General features: G+C 38.5%; 1 protein-coding gene and 1 long non-coding RNA gene across 2 annotated transcripts in view; one reads left to right on the top strand and one right to left on the bottom strand.

Moving 5' to 3' along the window:
* The window catches only part of Slc1a1 (solute carrier family 1 member 1), a 100063-nt gene that overhangs the window by 55835 nt on the left and 18162 nt on the right, over window positions 1–26066 (top strand). Inside the window, exons 3-6 of the mRNA XM_003472191.5 lie at window positions 12997–13089; window positions 22057–22171; window positions 22950–22992; window positions 24418–24519. Of these exons, the coding sequence (XP_003472239.1) occupies window positions 12997–13089; window positions 22057–22171; window positions 22950–22992; window positions 24418–24519 (353 nt within the window). The remainder of the gene's footprint in view (window positions 1–12996; window positions 13090–22056; window positions 22172–22949; window positions 22993–24417; window positions 24520–26066) is intronic.
* Window positions 16232–24420, bottom strand: LOC134476445 (uncharacterized). Its single transcript, XR_010048096.1, has 2 exons — window positions 22617–24420; window positions 16232–21531 (listed from the first exon to the last, which is right to left on the bottom strand). It is a non-coding gene; the product is annotated as an uncharacterized LOC134476445 (long non-coding RNA).

Consider the following 26066-nt stretch of genomic DNA (forward strand, 5'->3'; position numbering starts at 1 on the left):
GTCTGTGGCAGATGGCCATACATAAATAACCATGTTACTCATTCAAGCAAAATGTCTACTGAGCTGCTCCTATGTGGAGGTACCGGGTATACACAGGGGAACAAGCAGCTATCTTGCACTCCTGCCTGCATGGAGATTATGGTCTAGAGAAAAAGATACTAAATGATGATTCTAGTGATTTTTAAAAATGTGAAATATTATACATACAGGACACCAAGCAAGGAAATCAGAGTCTTGGTACTCAGGGGAATGATTCTTGGAAAAACTTAAAAGCTAAATGAAAAGCAGAGAGAGGAAAGCACCCTCTGCAGAAGGAAATGCCTTTTGAGCCCCCAGGATGAGAAGGAGCTTGATGTGCAGAAGAGGGTTGGAGAGGTGAGCAGACACAGGTGGCATATGTTGGGGCTGGAGAGGCAGGTGGGTGGACCTTTTGGAGGGTCTAATTTATTAGGGTAGAGGTTTTTAGTGACATCGGAGAATTACACTAGAGAATAAAATTACTTGATTTACATTTTTATTTGGTTTTGTTTCTTTGTCAGAGGGGTTATTCCAGAAATCGAACTCAGGACCCTGTGCTTACCAGGCAGGCACTATACCACTGAGCTATATCCCTGGCCTTGATTTATGTTTTTAAAGCTCTCTTTGATGACTAATGAATGAATGAGTAAAGGAATGAATGTGGTTATACTTGAGTGCCTTCCATTGCTCGTTGACCTGTCTTACTGACTATTCATTCCATAATAATAGATGCCAGATTAAGTCTAAACGCTGTACCAGGCTGCTACAGATATCATCTCTAATCCTCGTAACAGCTGCACAAACTGAGATTGTCCCCTTTTTCCTTAAGAAGGATCATAAATTTAAAACCTCCTTTGTGTAGGTGAAGAACTGAGTGTAGAGAATAGAGGCTGGGGTTGAGTCCAGTCTGTCCCACCATAACCCATGCCTGTGTCTCTTGGGTGGCACCTCTGCTGGAAACAGAGAGATGGGAATTATTCTACATAGGGGGGTTTTATTCTTATGCAATACCAAGGTCCATTCAGAATTGTGAAGAACTGTCAAATACTAGACTGAAAAAAGTTCCCCTAACAGAGTTAACTTTGACACCTTAACTACGAGGCAGAGAGGAGCCTCATGAAGACTGTTCTCCAGTGGGTGGTAGCTTCATCAGAGAGCTTTCTGAGGATCTTTTACCCTCAGAGGTTTATTTTTAAAACATGCTATTGTTTAGCGCCGGCATTGCTTCCTTTGTAGTGCTTTTATAAAAAGTTCAGATGATTTCTGTTTTGGCCAGGAGCCAACATCTGGGCTTTCAGGGGCTCCTCCTGAAGTGAAGAAGTAAATAAAGAGCCATCAGGGGCCCCTGCCTTCCAGGACAAGCTTGGATCTGGTCCCTGTTTCAAGGGCACATGTCAGCCTCAAACTGACCCTGGTTTAAAGGATGATGCTGGCCTTACTGTAGCTAGAATTGCGCACATTTTTTTTCTATCCAATTCAAGTATCACCTGCTCCATCAAGTCACTCCCAATCACCTTCTTTTGGTGATACCTCAGTCTGCTTTGAAAGCCCTTGGTCCCTGTGCCACACACCAGGGCTTCACAGGGCTTGTTTTTAAAGTGGATGGAGGGCTGGGGATTTAGCTCAGCGGCATAAGCACCTGCTTTGCAAGCAGATGAGTTCAATCCCTGGTACCGATAAAAAAAAAAAAAAAGTATAAAGTGGATGGGAAACTTCAGTTTTAAAATTTCCAAAATATCACAGGTCAGTAACTATTATTAATGACAATAAAAGTCAATTAGTAGGAAAATTATTCAAAGATATGCAAAATACCAAACTAACCCCTTTTATGGTTTTATTCAGCAGTCATAAGATTACTGTTCCATTGCTGTGAATGCTTAATATAATCAGTGCATAATGTAAATCAACACTTCTGCTGATTGTTGTGCAAGTCCTGTTGTACTGCTTTGTCAGCTCACGTAGGATAGCATCAGCTTCCAGGAGAAATGAGCTGAGAGTGGATTGTAAAGAGAAGTGGGTCTCGTAGGCTTTGCAGACACCAGCCCATAGAGCAGGAAAGCCAGGTGAGTGCTGAGAATAAAGCTAAGGTAAAGCATGGTAATAATTCACCCAGGGAAGCTAAGGTGGACGTGTTGTCTTGCCTCCCCCTAGTAAGTGATGAGATGCTGTCTTCACACTTTTCTGGGCAGACCATTGCCCCTGAGTTCCTCACAGTGCCCATGCCACCCCCAAGGCAGCAAAAGCTGATAGGGAGAGAGGTTTCTTACTCTCATTATGTAAGGCATATGTATTTATTTAGTATGTAAACAGTTTGTGGCATTAAAATTTCATGAAGGTGATAATTAGAAAAAAGTCTAAATGTCTCTGGGAGAGGGGATACACAGGAAGGAAAAACAAGTTGAGAGACACTAAGATGCTAAAATGCCTCATATGCAGGGCTTTTATGGATGGTCAGTGTTCTGCTGGCTGCCTTGGGACTCTAACCAAACCACGTGTGTAAGTGGTTTTGTAAGGACACTACCTGCTGAGCTCCACATTTCTGATACACAAATGAACCTCTAAAATGGATTCAGTCAGTAAGAGAAGGAAGCCTATAAACACTTCCTGTCATATGGAAAGCTTAGAGCACAAACATTTGTAGAGCACTTTATTTAACGCACTGGGGATCCAAAGAAGAGTAAGCCTCCGGCTCTGGGGAAGCATGGAACCATGTGCCAGGGGATTGTGATTTATCATCTTTCTTTCTTTTGCTCCTCAGCTGGCAAAGGTAAGAGGTCACGCTGAATTTCAGCATGGAGTTAAGCTTAAATTTGTCTATTCAACATTGTTGAACACCCTCTAAATTCTAAGTGCTTTGGTAAGGTCGAGAGATGGTGCTGTCCAATATAATGGCCACATGTGGCAATTTAAATTGAGATTAATTTAAATTAAACAAATTTAGTTTTTAAGTCATACTAGCCACTTTTTAAATGCCCACTAGCCTTATGTAGCTTGTGGCTATTTCAACTAACAACCCAAATATAGAACATGTCTGCATCACAGGAAGCCCTACTGGGCAGTGCCAGCTAGAATTTTGTAGCACATAGAAGACGCTGGTATGGCATCGTGGTAAAGAATATGATCTATGGGGTCAAAGCTGTGTTGAGATCCTAGATCAATCACTTACTCTCACCACAGCTTTATGATTATGGTACATTATGTAGCCTTTCTGAGCTACAGCTTTCTCCTTTGTATGATAGCATAATAATGCCAACCTGTAGGGCTATAATGAGAATTAAAGGAGATGACTGGTTAACATGCAGTCACTGCTCAAAATAGTGTCTGTGGCCATCAGCAGTAGCAGCAGCAGCAGCAGCAGCATCCACAGGTGGGATGTTTAGACCCATCCGTATTGGTATTTTACAGCTGCCAAGTTTTGCAATGTTCCTACGTTAGAGGGCTTCAAATATTAAGCTCCTGTGCTGCCTCTTTCTACAATGGGCACCACCCTTAGCCCTTCCAGTGCATTATAAATCATCCAAGAGCAGGCCGCTTCTCTGCCCCACATCACCGATGACAGAGAGGAAACTAGTGAGAGAAGTAAGATTGATTTGAGTGAATTTCTGATATATCCAGGAAAACTGGAGGAGTGAGGCAGATGAAAGGAATGGTAAATCAAATTCTTCCTGCAAGTGACTACAAGATAGCTGCTATGCTCCAACTGAAAGAAGCTGGCCAGCTACTCGGGGAGATATTTGGTTAATGTATTTCCATCAAGAAATTGCATTATGGTGAAGCCTTTTCTAGCCAGCTGAGTCTTGTTTAAGCAGAGGCACAGCACATAGCCAAATCATTAAGACATATTAACATATGCTGGAAACAGTTATCCACATAGATTTAATTTATTTCACTTTAGGAACAGAGTCCTAAGAGGGAATCAAACACATACCCAAAAAACAGTTCTGTAGTTACCCTGTGAAGCCATTACTTATCAGCACTTCAAGGGTGGAAGCTTCTTAAAATGAACATTTACAAAGAAGGACAATATATTTGAAAATGCATTCTGTGTGAGGTCCAAGAGGTGGGTCCTTATGCAGGTTACATGGAATTCTGCTTAAAGGGTGGTTTTCCTGTTCCTCTGTAGCCTACCATTCATTATTTTTATAAATATTTTAATTTCTTCAAACAATAGGCTGAGTTCTAAAATGAAATTTCATAAACATAAATATACTTAGCATTTTTTTATATTTGCATCATCTGTGCTCTTTTTTAAAGAGACCTGAACTAAAAATGAAATTTTTCATTTATTTCTGAATTGTGAGCTTCAGTCCTTCTTGGATATTTTTGTTGTTGTTATCATTGTTCTTTTTAGTTGTTTCACTATTAGGAAAGTAAGCACCAAATTCTGTTTTTCACAACAAAAGCAAATATAGACTCCCTCATGAAGGTTATTCCAGGATGTCACTTACAGTGTGACCCTCCTTTGTAATAGCACAGTGCTGTCCTAGAGGTCAGTAAATGGGCCCTTAACAACATACCAGGGTGGCTACTAAAGAGTCCAGGGCACTTTCAAATATGAGCTTCCAAAGGAGTGATCATCTGTTTGAGAAGTGGTGTGTTTAAAGTGATAAATGAGGGGCTGGGGGTTTAGCTCAGCGGCATAAGCACCTGCCTTGCAAGCAGGCGGTCGTGAGTTTGATCCCCGGTACCGATAAAAATGAAAAAGACAAAAAAAAAAAAGTGATAAATGATGTGTTCCATTTTCTTTTTTTTTTTTTTTTATTTAAGAGGAAAAAGAGAAAAACAGAAAACAAAACAAAGCAGTGCAAGGTCACATATAATGCAGAACCACAAAAAAAACATAACAGTAAGAAATCACCTGTTAACAGACTACACATCACCATCCCGGAAACAGTTGTCCAAATCACAGCACCAAAGAACACAAAGTAGACACTCAAACAGAGAGACTACAAACAGCCGTGTTCAACGATCCAAAAACATCAATATAGTCAGCCATTCAACATCCCCACACACACTCGCTGCTATATCCGTCAGAGCTCCTCCTTTTCCCCTCCCCTCTCTCCACAACAAAATTTACACATCCTAGATTCTACCACTCCCCAGTTCCCACTACTCTTTGGGGGGGGGGAGAACAAAGTCAAACATGGCAGAACAAAGCTGTCAGCCAAAACCAAGGACAGACTTAGCACATGATGTAGAACAGAGCACACGGTTATCAACAATAGCCATCAACGTTGTCTCTTGTTTCCTCAAAAAGACCTGTCCATCTCATTAGATATTATAAAGTTGGACAAAACAGTAGAGAACAAGACCAACAAAACCCAGACATTGCAAACACTACAGGACCTCCAAAGGAGACAACAGTCAAACCAGAATGGGCATCCCAGTGAATCCCACTGCCTTCAAAGTAGCCGCCCATACCCCCAGACTCGACACCATCCCACAGAATGGAACAGAGTCCAACCAGCCAAAACAAGACCGTGGGAGCACTACAGGACCCCAAAACAAGTCAACAGGAAATCGAAAAGAGTTACCACCATACATCCCAACCTTTTAAACCCTTCCCTTAATCAAAATAAACACAAGAAATAACTAAATAATTTTTTTAAAGAATAATAGTTACCATAGTGTCTGTCCTCCTCCCCGAGACATCCGGACAAAACCCCACACACTATAGCTTCAAATATTTCCATATCAAGAAGCCCAGAACAAAGCCTTTCTAATTAATAAGTGAAAATTTTATAAGGCTTCAAGGCCACATAATGGGGAATCATGATTGCCACATATTTTCATATATTTGAATCATTACTTACATTAGGGAAACTATTCGGTATTCATACATGCGAGATTGATTTATTTCACTTATGAGTATGGTCTCAAGCTGCGCCCATTTATTGATAAATATCTCAATGTGATCCTTCTTTATAGCTGAATAATACTCCATTGTATAGAAATACCACAACTTTTTTATCCATTCCTCAGTTGATGGACACTTGGGTTGTTTCCAAGATCTGGCGATTACAAATTGTGCTGCTATAAACATAGGTGCACATAAATCACTGTGGTATAATGCTTTCAGTTCTTCTGGGAATATGCCTAGAAGTGGAATAGCTGGAATAAATGGGATTTCCAATCCCAACTTTTTGAGAAACCTCCAGACAGACCTCCACAAAGGCTGTACCAGTCTACACTCCCACCAACAGTGCAGGAGAGTTCCTTTTTCCCCACATCCTCTCCAGCATTTGTTGTTGTTGGTTTTCTTGATCCTGGCCATTCTTTCAGGAGTGAGATGGAATCTCAGTGTGGTTTTAATTTGCATTTCTCTGATGACCAATGATGATGAGCATGTTTTCATATATTTATTTGCCATTTGCATTTCTTCATCTGAGAATTGCGTATTCATCTCAGATGCCCATTTTTGGATTGGATCTTTGAATTTTGGAGGTCTGAGTTTTTTTAATTCTTTATATGTTTTAGACAAGAGGCCCTTGTCTGAGAGAGAGTTCACTAAAATCTTTTCCCAGTTTGTGGGTTTTCTTTTCACTATGCTGGAGATTTCTTTTGACATGCAGAAACTTTTTAATAAGAAGTGGTCCCAGTTATTGATTCTGGGAAGTGTTTCCCGTGCGGTTTGAGTCCTGTTCATGAATTCTCTACCTACTCCTATGTCTCCAAGGTTTCTACCCACTTTGTCTTCCAATAGATTTAGTGTTTCTGTTTTAATATTCAGATCTTTGACCCATTTAGATTTTAATTTAGTACATGGTGATAGACATGGGTCTAGCTTTAGTTTTCGGCAAATGGAGAGCCAGTTTTTCCAGCACCATTTATTAAAGAGACTGTCGTTCTTCCAGTGAACCTGCTTGGCTCCTTTATCAAAGATAAGGTGGTTGAGTGTGTTTGTAGTTGTGGTTGTATCTTCTAATCTATTCCATTGATCTTCGCCTCTGTTTTGATTCCAATACCATGTTGATTTTACTACTGTTGCTTTGTAGTATAATTTCAAGTCAGGGATTGTGATGCCTCCTGCTTTGCCTTTGCTGCTTAGAATTGCCTTTGCGATTCTAGGTCTCTTCTGGTTCCAGATGAAATTTAGGAGTGATTTCTCTAGATCTATAAGGTATGTTGATGGTATTTCTATTGGGATTGCATTGAATCTGTATAAGAGTTTTGGGAGAATGGCCATCTTCACAATGTTTGTTCTTCCTATCCATGAGCAAGGGATGTCTTTCCATTTTCTGAGATCATCTTCAATTTCCTTTTTCAGTGTATTATAGTTTTCACTGTATAAGTCTTTCACTTCTTTCGTAAGAGTAATTCCTAAATATTTCATTTTTTTGCTTGCTAATGTGAATAATCCAGTTTCTCTTATTTCCCTCTCTGTGATTTTGTTGTTTGAGTATAGGAATGCTATTGATTTCTGAGTATTGATTTTGTATCCAGCCACATTACTGAATTTATTTATTGTATCTAAGAGTCTTTCAATGGAGCTTAGGGGGTCTTCTATGTAGAGTATCATGTCGTCTGCAAACAACGACATCTTAACTTCTTCTTTTCCTATCTTTACCCCTTTTATTTCTCTTTCTTGCCTAATTGCTCTGGCTAGTACTTCCAGTACTATATTAAATAGGAGTGGTGATAAAGGACATCCTTGTCTTGTGCCTGATTTTAAAGTAAAGGCTTTCAATTTTTGGCCATTTAGAATGATGCTGGCTGTTGGTTTGTCATAAATGGCCTTTATTATATTGAGGTAAAGACCATCTATTTCAATTTTCTGTAGAGTTTTTATCATGAATAAATGTTGGACCTTATTGAAGGCTTTTTCTGCATCTATAGAAATGATCATGTGATTCTTATTTTTGGCTTTATTGATATGGTGGATTACATTTATTGATTTGCGTATGTTGAACCATCCTTGCATTCCTGGGATGAATCCCACTTGGTCATGGTGTATAATCTTCTTGATGATTTGCTGGATCCTATTTGCCAATATTTTATTGAGGATTTTTGCATCTGTGTTCATTAGGGAGATCGGTCTATAGTTCTCTTTTTTAGTTGGGTCTTTCTCAGGTTTTGGTACTAGAGTAATATTTGCTTCCAGGAACGACTTAGGAAGGATTGCTTCCCTTTCAATTTCATTGAATAGTTTGAGAAGTGTCGGCATTAGGTTTTCTTTGTATTTCTTGTAGAATTCTGCAGTGAATCCATCTGGGCCTGGGCTCTTCTTGGTGGGTAAGGACTTAATTACATTTTCAATTTCAGTAACAGAGATTGGGTTATTCAACAGTTTTACATCCTCTTGATCTAGCTTTGGCACTTCATATGCTTCTAAGAATCTGTCTATTCCTTCTGTGTTATCAAACTTTTGAGAGTAGAGGTTTTCGAAATAGGTGTTGATGATCTTCTGTATTTCTATTGGGTCTGTAGTGATTTCTCCTTTTTCATTTCTTATTGCATGAATTTGAGCTTTTTCTTCCCTTTTTTTAATAAGGTTGGCTAGGGGCTTATCGATTTTATTTATTCTTTCAAAGAACCAACTCTTTGATTTGTTGATTCTTTGGATTGTTTTCTTAGTCTCTATTGCATTGATTTCTGCTCTGATTTTTATAATTTCCTCTCTTCTTTTGGCTTTGGGCTTGACTTGCTCTTCTTTTTCTAGCTGTTTGAGGTGTAGCATCAAGTTATTTATTTGTATTCGTTCTGTTTTCCTGATGTGGGAACTCAGTGCAATAAATTTTCCTCTCAGGACGGCTTTCATTGCATCCCACAGGTTCCGGTAAGTTGTATCTGTATTTTCATTTTCTTTTAGGTATTGTTTGATTTCTTCTTTAATTTCTTCTGTGACCCACTGATTACTCAAGAGTGTGTTATTCAGTTTCCATGTGTTTGTGGGATTTTTGCAGTATCTTTTATCATTAATTTCTAATTTCAGAGCGCTATGATCCGATAACATGCAAGGGATGATTTCAGCTCTTTTGCACTTGTTTAAATATGTTCTGTGAGCTAATATATGGTCTATTTTAGAAAATGATCCATGTACTGCTGAGAAGAATGTGTATTCTGATGTTGTTGGGTGGAACATCCTGTATATGTCTATCAAACCCATTTGTTCACAGGTATGATTCAGTTCTGTTATTTCTTTGCTCATTTTCTGTCTGGTTGATCTGTCCCTTGGTGTCAATGGCGTATTAAGGTCTCCTGTTACAATTGTGTTACTGATAATTTGAGTTTTCATTTCTGTTAATAATTGTTTTATATAACTTGGTGCTCTGGAGTTTGGTGCATATATATTTAAGATAGTTATCTCTTCCTCTTGGAGTTTTCCCCTTACAAGTATGTAGTGACCTTCTTTGTCCTTTATGGTCATTGTTGGTTTAAAGTTCACGTTGTCTGCAAACAGAATGGCTACTCCTGCCTTTTTCTGGATTCCTGTTGCATGAAGAATTGTTTTCCATCCTTTGACTTTCAGTCTGTGAGTATCCTTCTGGGTTAGATGGGTTTCCTGTAAACAGCATATGGTTGGATTTTGTTTCTTGATCCATTCTGCTAGTCTGTTTCTTTTGATTGGTGCATTGAGACCATTTACATTAATGGTTATTACTGTTAAATGCTGGTTAATTGTAGGAATGTTATCTCTCTGCTGTTGCATCTTTATCTTTCTGTTCTGTTTAATTATTTGCTTTGCTTAGTGGTTTTTTCCTTTGTGTATCTAAACTGTCTTTCAATATTTTTTGCAGGGTCGGTTTGGTGTTCATGAAGTTCTTCAGCTGTTCTTTGTCATGGAAGTATCGTATTGCACCATCTATTTTGAATGATAGTTTTGCAGGATATATCAGTCTTGGTTGGAAATCATTTTGCTTTAGGATCTGGAATATTTCACTCCATGCTCTTCTTGACTTTATCGTTTGTGCTGAGAAGTCTGCTGTGATTCTGATAGGTTTTCCTTTATAAGTGATCTGTCTTTTCTCTCTGACAGCTTTTAGTAATCTATTCTTGTGTTGGATTTCTGGGATGGTGATTATTATATGTCTGGGTGTAGTTTTATTTTGGTTATGAGTGTTTGGAGTTCTATATGCTTCACTGATCTTGATGTCAGTTTCTGATCTCATGCTTGGGAAATTTTCAGCTATTACTTCTCTAAATATCCTCTTGACATCCTTTATGTTGTCTCCCTCTCTTTCATTAATCCCTATCATTCTTATGTTATTCTTCTTTGCATCGTCTTGCAGTTGTTGAATTGTTGTTTCCTGATTCCTTGTTATTTTCAAAAGATCTTTCCTTTCCTGTTCACTAGCTGCAATCATGTCTTCAAGGTCTGAAATTCTATCTTCACTTTCATTAAGGCGGTTTTTACAACTTTCAGTGGAGTTTTTTATTTCCTGTATATCTCTGTGCATCTGCATTATGTATTCTGTTTGTTTCTTATATTGCTCGTCTAGGGATTCTTTTTGTTTAGTTCCTCCAATTTTTTATCTGTGTTTTCTTTAGATATATTTAGAATCTCTTTCATTTCTTTTATCATTTCTTCTTTTATCTGGGAGATTATTTCGAGTTTGAATTTCTTTAAAGCTTCCTGGAGTTGTTTGTCAACTTCAGTAGCTATTATGTCCGATATATGAGGTGGATGGGATATATTTTCTTCTATATACATTGCTCCTAGGGTTTCCTGAGATGGGCTGGAGGTTTGAGGTTGTAATTTGGTCTTTCGTTTTGTCATTTTGTATATTTCTGTGTTTCAAGTGTTATTTGAAAGCTTCCTCAGGATCTGTTGAAAATCCCCTTCTATGCTTGGAGCTACTGAGACTCTGACACCACACTACCCCAAGCCATTGGGCCTGCAGAACCAGTGTCCCTCCTCTGCCTGCTCAGAACTCCACAGTTCCAGACAAGCTGGGCCTCAGGGACACTGTGCGCCCACCTGCCCCTTGGAAGATCCACAGCTCTTCAATTGCAGCCGGGTTAGGGTGCTCTCCACAGGCCGCAGTGCCTCAGGAGCCTGTGATCCCTCCCTGCTTACAGAGATATCCACAGTCCTCTAGGCAAAGGAAGGGACTCAGCAGACTTCCAAGTGTAGCCGGGGGGGATGGGGGGCAGCTGTAGTGGCCTCTAACCCACTGCTCCACTTCACTGCACCCAGAAGCCTGGGGGGTCCGGAACAGTCTGAGATTTGGGCAGACTGTGCTGGGCACTCACCACAGGCTGAGGTGCCTCAGGAAGCTGCGATGCCTCCCTGCTTGCAGAAGTATTCAGTCCTTCAGACAAAGGAACGGGCTTCTGCAGGCACTCCGGATCCGCCCAGCTCCTCCTCTGCCGAAGATGTCTGCCCGCCTGCCCGCCAGGCACAGGCGGAAACAACCCGCCCCGGGGGGAAGGGCGACCCCGCTTCCTCTCGCTTCGCCGCCGTGGAGACCCCAGAGCCGTTCCACGCCGCAAGCCTGTGTTCCATTTTCATAATGGTGACAGCTTCCTTGCAGATTTTTCCTGTACATTAAATCTGTATCATTATGTGTAAGGACCATAATCCTATAGTTACCTTAAAAATAGATAGGGCCTTTATAGTGAGAAATGAATATAAAAACTACCTGTGCACCCTGATAGCCTTACAGTTGTACTATATTTCCCTTGGGGGTGCTTTGTGACAACCTCTTCCTTTTTCCTGCTACTATTTACTTTAGATTTTGCAAATAGTCATGGGATGGTTCAATGTGTTCGCAGTACAAAATCATTTTCTATGATGATCATTTGATTCAAAAATGTGATCCCCACTTTGGAAATCAGGCAGGTTAGAAGGCAAAATCTCCAGACGAAGCTTGCTGAAAGATACTTTGGTTGCTTCTCAGTTTGCTCTTCCTTTGTCAGAAGCCCAGTTAGAAAGCATTATCTGACTTCATTTATACAACCATCTTGGATAGAGAGCAAGGGTTTCAGGCAAGCAGAGATGTATACTACCTTCCACCTCTAATACACCTCTCCTTGGTATTCCACACAAGCTTCTCAAGTCTAGACAATATTCAGTTATTTTGTAGGTAACCAAAGAGTTTGAAACTAGATCCAACAGAATGGCTATAAATATCTTAAATTACCTGTGCCCTTGGAAATTATTAATTTATATCTTTCCTCTTTCAAACAGAAAACTTAAGATATGTTCAATAGAAACTAAATGCAGTAAAATGGTTCACCTACAAACAATTCGAAAATTGTGAAAAGAGGAAGTAAATACACTAGCCAGGATGGATAATGAAATTACCATGAGATATTATAGAATTATGTCCTGACACAATCTAAAGATCCATAATAAATGGATGATTAAATATATTATGGAATAGACACACGATAGAAGATTATGTAGCCAGGGAAAAATGCTTACAGTGAAATATTAAGAGAATGATTTTAAAACTATAAAATTTAGTTATATGTACAAAAAACTCAGGAAAAATATTGGAAGAAAATTCACTAGCACATTAACTGTGGTTGGTGAGATAAGTGACTTTTGATTTTAAGCTTTATATTTCTGTCTTTTATTCGGGCAGTTGTATACTTTTATAATCATATGTAAACATTATTTTTTCAATTGAACTTCCCAACAGAAAACAATCATGACTTGCATGATTCTTCTTGTAGATCTCTAAATTTTCCTTGCTACTGAATTCTGAAAGAGGTTTATTGAGTAATGAGTAGAGAGAGAGAGCATATAATGTATAAATTTTGTAAAGTTCTCAGAGCACTTACAGAAGGGACTGCCTGTGACTATTTTATGACCTCTCCCAAGAGAAACAGAGACCACAGCCAAGGGAAAACTTGTTGAGTGCTTCTTTTGCCTTTTTTATATTATCCAAATAAACGGTGTGAGAAGAGCCTTATGGATGCAGAAAACAGCTCTCAGACCTTTGTTTCACACCTTGAGTATTGAATTACCAGTCCTGGAAAACTGTCTTTTAAAAATGAGTATAATTTGGTTTCTCCCAAATCTCTTTGCAGGCGTTGCTGCCCTGGATTCCAATGTATCTGGAAAAATTGGTCTGCGGGCTGTGGTGTATTATTTCTGTACCACCATCATTGCTGTTATTCTAGGTAACATTTATTTCTGAATCATTTTCTTCTATATAATTGTGACTTTTCACTGAAAAACTTTCTTAAATGTACATTTTAAATCAGAAAGTAACACTGTCAAACTACCTAGACCTTGTGGTCTTGAAGTCTTCATAGCACCTTCTATATAAATAAAACACAATCCTGAATGAATCTTAGCCCTGGTCTGTTTATCAAAGCCTCTTCTAAGAAGCAGAAATGAAGTGACAGTTCTGTGCCTCATCAGCATCATTAGACAGAAGAAAGTGAAGCCAAGAGTTTATATAATCTTAAGCTGGATAATTAGTTGAGTATAATTTTAAAATATTTCCAGAAAGGTAGCAATGCAACATATTTCATGCTTCACACAGTAAGGCCCAACAGTCTTGCTAAGTATAAATCTCACTTTTAAAAGGGAAACAGTTCTAAGCAGGGATTGGCTGTGCATCATTAGCATGAGATTGTGAAGGAAGCTTGCCCATCATTTGTGACCCATCATGACATTTTATTTTTAAAGAGAATAAAACCAAACCAAACCAAACCGAATAAAACTAATCAGGACAGAACAATGAAAGTAATATGGAACTTCAAAACAAAATAATAGGAAATCAACAATGGGTACCATAATGTCTCTCATTTTCTTCAAAATAGCTGTCCATATCATCAGACATAATAAAATCAAACAAAACAAAACAGAACAAAACCAATCAAAACAAAAGAATGAAAGCATAACGGGACTTCAAAGCAAGATAATAGGAAATCAACAATGGCTACTACAATATATTCTTTTATCTGCCCAGGCCATCAGACACAGTAAAATCAAACAGAACAAGACAGAATAAAACCAAACCTAATGAATTTATGAAAACAATATAGGAATTCAAAACAAGATTAAAGGAAATTAATAATGGTTACCACCTTCCCTTTCTATACTCTTGCTCCCCTATCACTTTCATAATAGCTATTGTATATTTTTGATACTACTAATCTGTTCAGTTTTTTATCCTAGAGATAACATAATGTTAACCCATGAGTCTGACCCACTTCACCCATGAGCATTGTCTCAGTTTGCACCCATTTACCTACAAAACCTCAAGATTATCCTTCTTCATAGCTGAGTAGCTTTCCATTGTATGAAAATACCATGTCTTCCTTACCCATTCTGAGGTTGTTGGGCAAGCTACCTCTGCTTTTTTCTGGTTTCCTGTCCCATGGAATATTGTTTTCTCTCCTTTGACTTGGTCTATAAATTTCCTTTTGAGTTAAATATGTTTCTTGTATACAGCATATTGATGAATCTTGTTTCTTGATCTACTCTCCCTGTGTTTCTTTTTATTAGTGAATTGAAGCCATTGACATTAATGGTTACAGCAGGCATGCATTGGCTCATCTTTGCCATGCTATCCTCCTGCTGTTGGCTCTCCACTTTTCCTTTCCCTTCAGTCGCCTACCGTGTTTGGTGATCTCCCTCTGCTGCTCTTCCTGGAACTGTAGTCATCTTTATCTCCCTAGAATATCCTTCAGCACTCTCTGTAGGGTTGGTTTGGTGGTAATAAATTCCTTCAGTTGTTGTTTACCATGGAAGTATCTTATTTTTCCATCAATTTTGAAAGATAGCTTTGCAAGGAATATCATTCTGGGTTGGAAGCTGTTTTGTTTTCAGGATCTGAAACACTTCAAACTCTTTTTGGCTTCATGGTTTGTGTTGACAAGTCTGCTGTGATTCTGATGGATTTTCCTTTTTAGATGATCTGTTTCTATTCTCTAACAACTTTTTTTTCACTTAAAAATTTTTATTTAAAGAAAGAAAAACAAAATAGATAAAGGGAGAAATAATACATAATTTCAAAGAAAAAACACTAAGAAATCACTAGTTGGTAATTACATATTGTCCTCTTACAAATAGTTGTTCAAGTTACGATAGTGAAGCATACAAAGTGGACATTCAAACAGCGAGACTGCAAACAGTTCTTTTCAACTATCCAACAAAAACTTAGTAATATGATTATCAATCTTATACAGTGAAACATACATGCAGTTATCCATATCTTCATTTATGTTGAGATTAAACAAACCATAGCAGGATAAAATTACTCTGAACAAAGAATAATAGTATTGCTGGATTTCACATCATGACACTATGGGATCAGCATTGGGTGCTGTAGCATCTCTTTTCTTCAAAGTAGGTTGTTCATTTCATCATGCGTTATAAGGTCAGTTCTCATAAACTATTTATAGGCTCTACACATGCATGTGTCTCTAGATGTATTTTTATCCTTGCTATATTAGAGGGAGAAACAAAACAAAGCAAGACAAAACAAAACATATTTCTATAAAAACATGAAACGAAAAAGTCATAAAACCACAGTACAAGGTGATCTACAATGGTTACTGCGTTGTCTCTTGTTATCTTCAATAGAATTGTCTATATCATCAGGCATAGTATAATTGAATATAGTAGTACATAACAATATTAATAAAAACAAAACACTGTAGACAATATAAAACTTCAAAAGCAGGTAATAATCAAACCAGAATGGGTATCGAAGTGAATCTTGTCGTCTTCAGCGTAGTTGCCTATACTCTCAGACTTGATACTATCAACCATTACAGTTTTGAATAAAATTTGTCGATACCAAACAGCAATCTAACAAACCAGATTCAACAAAGATCAGTCATGGTAAAACAGTATAAGTTATACAGGGCTTCAGATTAAGTTAATAAGAAATTAAGGATGATTACTGTACTATATCCTGCTGTTTTTGGGATAGGTGTCCGTGCCCTCAGATCTAATGCAACTAGACAAACTGGGACAGAATATAATCTATCAAAACAGAGAGATATGAGTAATGTGGGTTTTAAATCCTGATACACTATTAACAATATTCTCTGCTTTCTTTTTTAGACTATTCCTCCCCTTTCACTCCCACAGGGTGCACTGTGCATTTTTGGGTCCCACTAACTCGTTCAGTTTTAGATTGGGGGCAACCTGCAAACACTTTATGTGACCTGTGTATACACTATTTTGAGTTTGGGTGCCCTGGGAATGCTCATGGCTATGACATCAACATCTACAAAAGCTTCTGCACTTCTTTTTCTCTAGCAAAACCTGTATCCACCTATTTTGTCATACAACATACCAATATTTTCCTCAGTATTTCAATTGCTTTCCAACCAGATCAGATGTATTAATATTTTTTCTTTGGTCTATAATTTTTGTCTTTTTGTTTTGTTTTGTTTTGTCTTTTTGAGATAGGGTCTCACTATGCAGTTCAGGCTGGCCTTGGACTCACTTTGTGGCCCAGGCTAGTCTTGAACTTGCAACGATCCTCCTGCCTCAGTCTCCTAAGTGCTGGAATTATGGACATATGCCACCGTGCCTGGCTTATTATTTTCTTTTGGTTTAGGTGTGAGTTTGTAAATTTTAGAGAGTTGTATAATTCTTCCACTCCAAAATGATGTGTTCATACTTGTATTCAATGCTGTGTCACTCAATGATCTCTATTTTTCATTTAAATATTTTACCATCACAAATTCATCTGGATGTATAGAGGGAGGCAAGAAAAGTTTCTTTAGAACTATTTTTAATTCTCCTACAACATTATTTTCTTATGCTTTTCCCTTAGCCAAACTTTTTGGCTTTTTTTTTTTTAATTTTGAAGGTAGTAAAAACACAACAGAACCAGACAAAACAAAGCCAACTGGGACAGTACAGTGAAATTGGTACAGAACTACCCAGCAGGATACCAGGATAACAGAAATAGGTACCATCGTATATCTCGTTATCATCACAATAGTTGTCCAGTCAAGTAGGTATAGCAAAATCAAATAACATTATAAAACCATTCAGAAGAGAATATTGAATAGAGTAATACAATTAATCGCAATGAAACAAAACAGTGAAAAAAACACCTGCCTTCAAACAGAAGATGGAAGGAAATCCCCCATATTTGCTATATTGCATACGGTCATCTTCTCAGGACAGGCTCAGATCCCTGTGCCCAGTAGCTAAGAGGGGTGGGGGACTGGGACCTTTGATCTCCATCCCTTGCAGGGACGGGGTAGGCTCATGGGAACTACTGACTGGGTCTGCTCCTGACTCGTGCCAGAGGGCGGCGCTTACCAAGAGGGCGGGTAAATTGCCTTCTTCTGCAGCCGCCTGGGTTCCACCCTGGCTGGTTCTTGGCTTTTGTTTAATAAAGTAAATGTTTTCTTTACTTCAAATATAGTGCAAAACTACTTTTAGGTGGCAAAATATTTCTTAAAACCCATTTCCTATTTTTTGGAATACAGATGGTTAATATTTTCCACATTAACTAATATAGTTTGTTTCACTTACGACTTGCTTACTGTCTATTACATCCTGTTAATGCCTCCCTTCAGAGTTTTTTTCAGTTTTTTTTATTTAAGGAGAAAAAGAAAAGAAAAACAGAAAAAAGGTACAAGTTATACAGAATTTCAGAAAAAATAAACAATAGGAAATCACTAGTTAATAGATCACATATTGTTATCTTAGAAATAGTTGTTCAAGATACAAAATTAAAGCATATTAAGTGGACTTTCAAAAAGTGAGACTGGAAACAGTTTTGTTCAATGATCCAACAAAACTCAGTAATATGGTTATCTATCTTATACACTTAAATATATATGCAGTTATATTCTTTAGAGCACTTTCTTTTCTTTTTTACAATGACAATTACACATTTTGGGTTTTATTACTCCCACAGTTCTTATTACTTTTTTTTGAAGAGAGTAAAACCAAATGTGACATAACAGAACAGTCAGTCAAATCAAAAGGATGGACATAATAGATAATGTAAAAACAAAATACAAGGTGATCAACAATGGTTACCATACTGCCTCTTGCTATCTTAAAAAGAATTGCCTATATCATCAGTTATAATAAAATTGAACAAAACAGTAAAGAATAAAACCAAAACATTGGAGACATTATAGGACTTTAAAAGAAGATAATAGTCAACCAGAATGGGTGTCATAATGAATCTTATTGTCTTTACAGTTGTTGCCTATACTTTCAAACTTGGTACTATCAAGCAAAGCAGAATAGAGGAAAATCAGTCAAAGCAAGATGGTAAAGGCTATATAGGGTTTCAAATCAAGTTAATAGGAAATCAAAGTGGGTTACTATAATGTATCCTGCTATTTTTTATTTACTTTTCCCTTAATTAAAAGGATAAAAATGAAAAAGTAAATAAAAAAGGAGATTGAGATAAAAGAGGGCATAACAACAAAACAGCACAGGTCAAAACATAACCATTTAAGCAAAATAGTGTTTCACCACAAGATAATCCCAACATAAAAGTAGTTACCATAGGTCTCTTTCCTTGAAATCTTTGAGTATAACTTCATATACTGTAACATCAAACATATCAAGACAATGTAAAACCATTCAAGAGAATGACAGTATTACAGGGTATTTAGAGTCAACTAACAGAAAATGAACAATGGTTTCTGTATAATCTCCTTGCCTATAAAAATTTTTGTTTATATTATCACATATAATAAAACCAATAAGATACAACGTGTTAAGACCAGTGGAGACAGAAGAACAAAAGCTTGATGGGACTTCAAAAACAAGATGATATTAAATCAGCACTAGCTATTATGATGTCTTGTTTTCTCCAAAATAGCTGTTCCTACCATCCAACCTTCTCTGCCTCATTTCTGTTGAGCTCTTTTTCTGTCATTAGTTATAAGTTTGTCTTCTTCATTTTGCTTTCTGCTCCATTCATTGTGGCCTCTCTGCCACTGTTTCTGGAATCTTGGTATTTTTCTTTTTTAGAATATCCTGCAGTATTCTCTGTAGAGTTGAATTGGTGGTTGCAAATTCCCCTAGTTCCTCTTTTCCTGGAAGCACCTTGTTTTTCCATCAATTTCTAGGGACAGTTGTGCAGGATATATCAATCGTGGCTGGAGGTTATTGTCTTTCAAAGCTTGAATTATTTCCCCCCACACTCTTCGTGATTTGATAGTTTGTGCCGAGAAGTCTGCTGTAATTCTGATGGGTGTTCTCTTGTAAGTGATCTGTTTCTTGTCTCTGATGGCTTTTAGTATTCTGTTCTTATCTTGGATTTCTGGAATTTTGATTATTATATGCCTGGGTGTAGCTCTGTTTGGGTTGTAGGTGGCTGGGGTCCTGTATGCTTCATACATCTGAGTATCTTTACCTTTTGCTAAATTAGGGAAATTCTCTTGGATTATTTCTGTGAATAGCTTTTGTAGCCCATTTGTTTGTGTCTCTACTTCTTCTTTTATGTTCTTAAGTTATGGATCCTCTTATCATCTTCTAGCCTTTGTATTATTGCTGTTTGTTTTCTTGTTATTTTTAAGAAGTTTTTCATTTCATGTTCCCATATTACAAATCTGGCCTCCAATTCAGATAATCTATCCTTAGTTTCTTTCAAGCTGTTATGTCAGCTTTCGATAGAGTTTTTAGTTTCCTGGTAATCTCTTTGAACCTGCTTCACGTATTCTGTTTTCTCTATTTTCTCCATTAAACAATTCTCCCCTTTTCTTCTGTTCTTCCATTCCACCATCTGTTTTTTCTTGGGCGGTGCTTAGCATTTCTCTAACTATTCTACTTATATTTTGCTTTATTTCGTTAAATACTTCATTTTTAAACTCGTCTATGAGGTTCTGGAGATAGTGCTTTATGTCTATTAGTGCCATGTCTGTTATTGCATGTTTTCTGTCTTCCTTTGCATTTCCCTTTCCTGGATCAGTGTTCTCAGGATTGGGGACTGAGGACCCTTTCTTGTTGCTTCCTCTTCTCATACTTTTTGTTTCTTGCATACAAGGGAATGTAAGAGGCCCCTCTTGAACAACTTTTAATATTTTATTCTTGTGCTGAATTTCTGAGGTCTTGATTATTATATGTCTAGGTTTAGATTTATTTTGGTTATGGCTAGTTGAAGTTCTATTTGTGTAGCTGAGGATTTAGGTCAGTGGTGTAAGCACCTGTGTGGTTATGAGTTTGACCCCTAGTACCAAAAATAAATATAAACATACATGCAGATATGTTTTTCATATATGTATGCCAGGTCCTTCCCCCGTGTTTGGAAAATATTCTGTTACTTCTGTAAATAGACTTTTTATGTCACTTGTATTGGCCCCTGCTGACACCTATCATTCTTAAATTATTTTTCTTTGCATTGTCTTGCAGCTATTGAATTGTTATTTCCTAGTTCCCTGTTATTTTTAAGAGATGTTTTCACAATCACTAGCTGCAATTCTTTCTTCAAAGTCTGAAAGTTTATCTTCAGTCTCCTTCAAGTGGTTTTGCAGCTTTCAGTAGAGTTTTTAACTTTCTGGATATCTCTGAATCTGTTTCGTGCTTTGTAATTTCTTCCTATATTGTTCACTCAAGGTTTCCATCATTTTCCTATGCTCCTCTTTATCTGTGTCTTCTTTAAATATGCTCAGCAATTCTTTTATTACATTTGTGATTTCTTCTTTTACCTCAGATATTATTTCTGATTGGATTACTTTTACAGTTTAATGAAGTTGTTTCTTCACTTTTGTCACTATCCTCTTGGGAGATTTCAGGTATGTGTGATTTCATTTTCTTCCATGTCTATATCTCCGAGACTTGTTCTGTGTAGGCTGGAGGTCTGAGATTGCCTTTTGCCCCTTCGTCTTGACATTTTCCTAGGTTCCTCCCAACAAGCTGGTTGAGGGGTCCCAGGCAATTCCCATGTTGGCTGCTCCTCCACAGTGTAGGGGAATGGGCCAGGCACCTGGGTTTCTCTGGACCTAAGTTCCCAGGGAAGTGAGGCATGGAGCAAGATTCTCCAGACCCATGTAGCTACACCGAGACTTTCCTGATGGCCATGGGTGCATGGTGGCAGGGTTGCTGCTTCTGTCAGCTTACATAGCTCCATGGGATTCTCCTGATGGTGGCAGGTGCACAGAGGCATGTTTGTGTGACTCTCCTTGCCTGTGCTGGTTGCTCACAGGAAGGAAGCATCTCCAATGGTCTGCAGATGCATAGGGTATATCTGGCTGTATCACCCTGTCCACACTGGTTACCTGAGGGAAGTAGGCTTCCTGATGGCAGCATATGCACAGGGGCAGGTCTGGCTGTTTCTCTCTGCTCATGCTGTCTGCCTGCAGGAGGCAAGTCTTCCAATGATGGCAGGCATGTAGAGGCAGGTCTGACTGTGTCTCCCTGCCCACACTGGTTATTTGAGGGAAATAAGCATCTAGATAACCATACTGACACTTAAAGGATGATGTCTACAGTGGAAAGAAAGGGAGGAAGTGCACTCAGGTGTGGTAGCCAGCTTAACCTCTGCAGCTCTGCTTTAATGAATGGATAAAAAGTGGTGGATGGGAAGGTTTCAGTGGCATTCAGAAGTTTATCCAGGGAGCTTCAGGGGGCCTGAACTCTGCCCTAAACCAAAGCCACATCACCTCAAAAGGCTCCTGAGGGAGACAAAGAAAAAAAGCAGAGAAAATGTAAGATGGCAGTGTATTATTAGCTGGTGTTATATCTCATCTGTAAGCCTCAGTCAGTCCACCTGTATGACATGTTCTCACATAAGAGCCTTCCAGATATCTGAAGGTGTTACAGCAGGAAAATAAGACAAGACAAAGGTTATGAAAGATATTGAACAAGTTCACTGGGCTGAGAAATGAAATCTCCTCACCCCAATACCTGCCTAGGCTGATTTCATAGGCAGGGTTTCTAAAAGGAACCCTAGGATGGGACCTCCTCATTTGAAAAAAGAAAAACACAGAAAGTTCTTTCTGATTATTCATTTCAATAAAAAATTACTAAGGCAGCTGCTGAGGTTCTGGCAGTGGCTCCACATTTTGGCTGGACCTTGGGGTCCTCCTCACAACAGTATTACCTGGTACCACTCATCCTGCTTGGTGTGAAAAGTGTATACCAGGATTTCAGGGACCCTGGAAGTCCTTATGCTATGTGGATTCTCTTCTTGGTCATAGGTATTGTGCTGGTGGTAACCATCAAGCCTGGTGTCAGCCAGGAAGTAGCTGACATTGACAGGACGGGCAACACCCCTGAAGTCAGCACAGTGGATGCCATGTTAGACCTGATCAGGTGAGAGTCTTGGCTTCCTTGTGTCATCAGTGTAGCTGTACAAGCCATGCATATGGCTTAATGCTCTGCTGTCATGGTCTTAAATTATTGTACATCTCCAATTTGCCCTGTACCTCACAAATTGCATAGCCAGTAATTTCTGCTTACAGATTATGGTTCTAGGAACAGACTTCTCTCTTAGAATTTAGGATGGACAGAGATGCAAAAGTATACTTATTGTACGAAGATACTGGACTGGAGTGGATGGTCAGAAACACCCTTGGAGAAATACATTTTTATGGTGTATCAGGAAGCTCCTTAACTAAAGTAATGAGAAACAGAAACAGGGCAATTTTTTGAAATAGTAGTTAAATCAGAAACGCATAGAAATGTTATAGGATATGCGCTTGGCATAAAATCTGGGAACAAATACAATACAGTGTTGCTAAGCATATTGCTTACTTACCAAAACAGTAATGTGCAGAAGTTAAAGAATTGCCTTTTGCCTGGGAGTATCCTCCTGCCAGTGCAATATCTCATTGAGTTCGGCCAGCCTGTCACTTAGTGAATTGTTACGTGACAGTTGCTGGACAGTTTTCTGGTACTCAGTTTAGGCTGAGGATGAAAGAAATAAGTCTTAATGCAAGGAAGTATTATACAAAGGAGAGGCTAGAAGAGAAAACAGTATTTATTCTATATTATGTTCATTTCCTCCTATGTAGAGTATGAGAAACTTAGTATGAGAAAAATGATCCCACTTTTGGCCCTACCATAATACTGCTTTTCATATCTTCAACAGGAATATGTTCCCTGAGAACCTTGTCCAAGCCTGTTTTCAGCAGGTAATAGTAATGATTTTTGTCCTCAGTTGCTCCCATCTTCCTGTTACCAACTAAGATTTTTTTTTTCTGCTATGGCCCAAGAAATGGAATTAGCCCATCAAAAATGGCAGCAGAAGCACACCTGGGAGGGGTGGAATCTCAGGTGACGCCTCTGTTTTGTACCCATGGTCTTCCCAGTCCACAGTGAAGTGCATGGCATAATTTGCACTGCTCCCTTTTCTAATTTGCCTTTTTCCTTCATAAGTGATCACATGGAGAAAATGAAGAATCTGTCCAACGTGAGTGTTTTAAAATGTGACCTCTAGTACCTAGTTTGGAGAATCATGTTATATTTGTAAAGAAACTTGGACTCTGCAGATGCAATGCAGTGAGAAAAAGAAAAACAGTTCTCCATCTCCTTTCTCCAGCTCATCTCGTGCTGACAGTCCATGTCTAACCCATGTGATGTGCTGGTGTTGCTAGAATTAGATCTTTTCCTTAACCATTTTCTGCCCATTGCTGGCATTCTCAAAGCAGTGTTACAAAGCTGTGGATTTTTCTCCTCCAAAGTTTAGCAATCTCTTTGCTTTATTTACAAGTATTTTTGTTTCTATTTATCTGTGTACTCTGAGACAGCTGAGTCTATCACAAACTGCTGTATTCATTTACATAAATTACATGAACAGAGTCCTCTGTGTACAGCAACAAAAATGGCAATTATATTGTGGCCTGACAACCTCAATGAGGCACAGAATCACCTCTATTTCAGGGGTGCCCTTACAGATCAGCTACAGTTAGTCATTTGTAAGGGTCTCAGTGCTGGCAGAGCCCTGTAGGAGGAACATTTATGCCTGGCATAATAATGTACTAGGTCTTTCTTAAACCTCTGTGTTGAAGCTACACACAACCAAACAGGGATGAAGCAAGAGACTTCAACAGAAATCTCACTCACAAGAATAGCACTGAAAGGAGTGTTGACTTGACCACATCCATTAAACCTTTAGTATTTGTCAAATGTATGAAGACAACTTTTAGCAAAGTGATGTTAGTTTTTTGATATTAAAAATAATCAGTTAAAAATGTGATCATCAGGAATCCCTAGAAGATCTGTCTGTGAAAGTGTCTACAGATAAAACATTTTCTTTCCCACATTTCTTCATTAACTTGTCCCTTATTATGAAAGTGAGAACACATTCTGACTTTATTGAGTGGTGGGGTTATGGGAGTCAGAAATCTGTATTTCTTTTATCCTGTGTTCAGTGCCAAATCCTCATGGGAAGAGTCATCAAAAACTAGACACAAAAGAGGCATCAGCGGTAGAATCCTTACTGGCACTTCTTTGGCCAAAATAATATCTTCCGTTGGTATATCCTCAGAAGCTTAAAAAGCTCTTTTTTTTTTGTTTGCTTGTCTTTTTTTTTGTTGTTGTTTTTGTCTAATGTGCAGTATAAAACCAACCGTGAAGAAATAAAGTCTTCCAGTGATTCCAACAGGAACACTACAGAGGAACCTGTCACCACCACCATCATGACAACGACGGCTTCTAAGGTACCATAATTCTGTCTCCTCCGGCTCACCTTTCCCAGCAGGCTGGTACCTACCAGTCAGGAGTGAACAGGAAATGGGGAGATAGTCAGTCATTGTTTCTCACAGAATCTACATTTGTGAATTCACTTCCCTGCTAAAACTTATTGGTAAACCCAAATTCAATATTCATGGTCTTTTTCATGAATGCTGGCAAAGAGAATTTCAGAATTGCAGAATTTCAGCCACCCACTAAAGAATTCTCAGCTAAGCTGAACACTCTGCCTTCTTGTTTTTGGTTCTCATACTATACACAAGTGTCTGTTTTGTAGTGTGTTCAGTGCCACTTTTGTGTGTGTGTTTTTCCTTGTTATTTAAAATAAGCCAAATCGTACTAATAAAGTGTTCTCTAGTGTTCCTAAGCACAGAAATGCTGTGATGTGGCTGACAGAAAAATAGATGCATTTAAAGCTTCATTCAGACATGACTTACGGTTTTGTTCACTATGAGTTCAATGTTAATGAATCAACAATGCATACTGAATGAGATGTCTTTAAATAGAAACTTACTAACATAAAACAATGTCAGGTATTGATTGTTTGATGTAAACTATGTGACTAGGATTCCCAGGAACTTATCTTTGTATTTAACCTAGGTGCAACAGTTCAGCATTTGCTAACTCTCTTTTCCTGAGATCTGGGCAGGACTACCAGAAGGGGAAAGAATCAACTGTACATACAGAGGGGGAAGCCTCATTGCCATTGTGTCTCCACCACTCCTTTAAGTTGGACAACTTAAAGTTGGACGCTTGCTTTCAATTTGTAAACACATAGTACAGGCACACAATTCTTTATCCAAATCCCTCTGCCTGGGTGGCATTCCAGCTCAAGCAGTGTGGGCAGTGCATAGTTCGCAACATCTCTTACAGGGATGGTAACACCACTCTGGAAGGCAGCATTATCCGTTATGTCTGCAGCAAACTGCTGCATATTCTGCTGGACAAGAGAAATAGATTCTTGGTGGATTTATCTCTATTCGGGATAGGCTTTGTTGCCAAAGGAGTTTGCCATAAACCTATAATTAACATCAGTAGGCTTTGAGAATTTTAGAGATTTCAGAGCTAGAGATTAGAGCGGTGTCTTTGTAGGCCTATATTAGATTCTCCTGAATGCTCCCTGCCCTCACACAAAATTAAAAGAGAAAGATTCAGCTAAGAATTCAAATTAAATAGAGGCTGTGGTTAGGGGCCTCCATGGGCTGGCTTCTCTCAAGACTTCCCAGCTTATTTCCTAGTGGATCTTTCTCTGCCATCCAGATTTGCCTCCCCAGTTATGCCTTATCCTTGCCTTTTGATGTTTCACAGACATTTTTCTGAACACTTAATATGCCAGGACTTACGGGGTATTATAATTATAATAATCAAAAAACAGATATGACAACTGCCTACCTGTAGAAAGTGGTTAAGTATTACAGTTGGGAAGAACAGGGTGCTTGGAAGCATTCAGCAGGGAGTTTTAAGTTAGTTTGGGGGTTGCAAAGGATGGGTAAGGATTATTCAAGCAGGTTACAAA

Source organism: Cavia porcellus, unplaced genomic scaffold (genome assembly GCF_034190915.1).
Source record: "Cavia porcellus strain 051 isolate PalLab524CR breed Dunkin Hartley unplaced genomic scaffold, mCavPor4.1 scaffold_1, whole genome shotgun sequence".
NCBI classification, from domain to species: domain Eukaryota; kingdom Metazoa; phylum Chordata; class Mammalia; order Rodentia; family Caviidae; genus Cavia; species Cavia porcellus.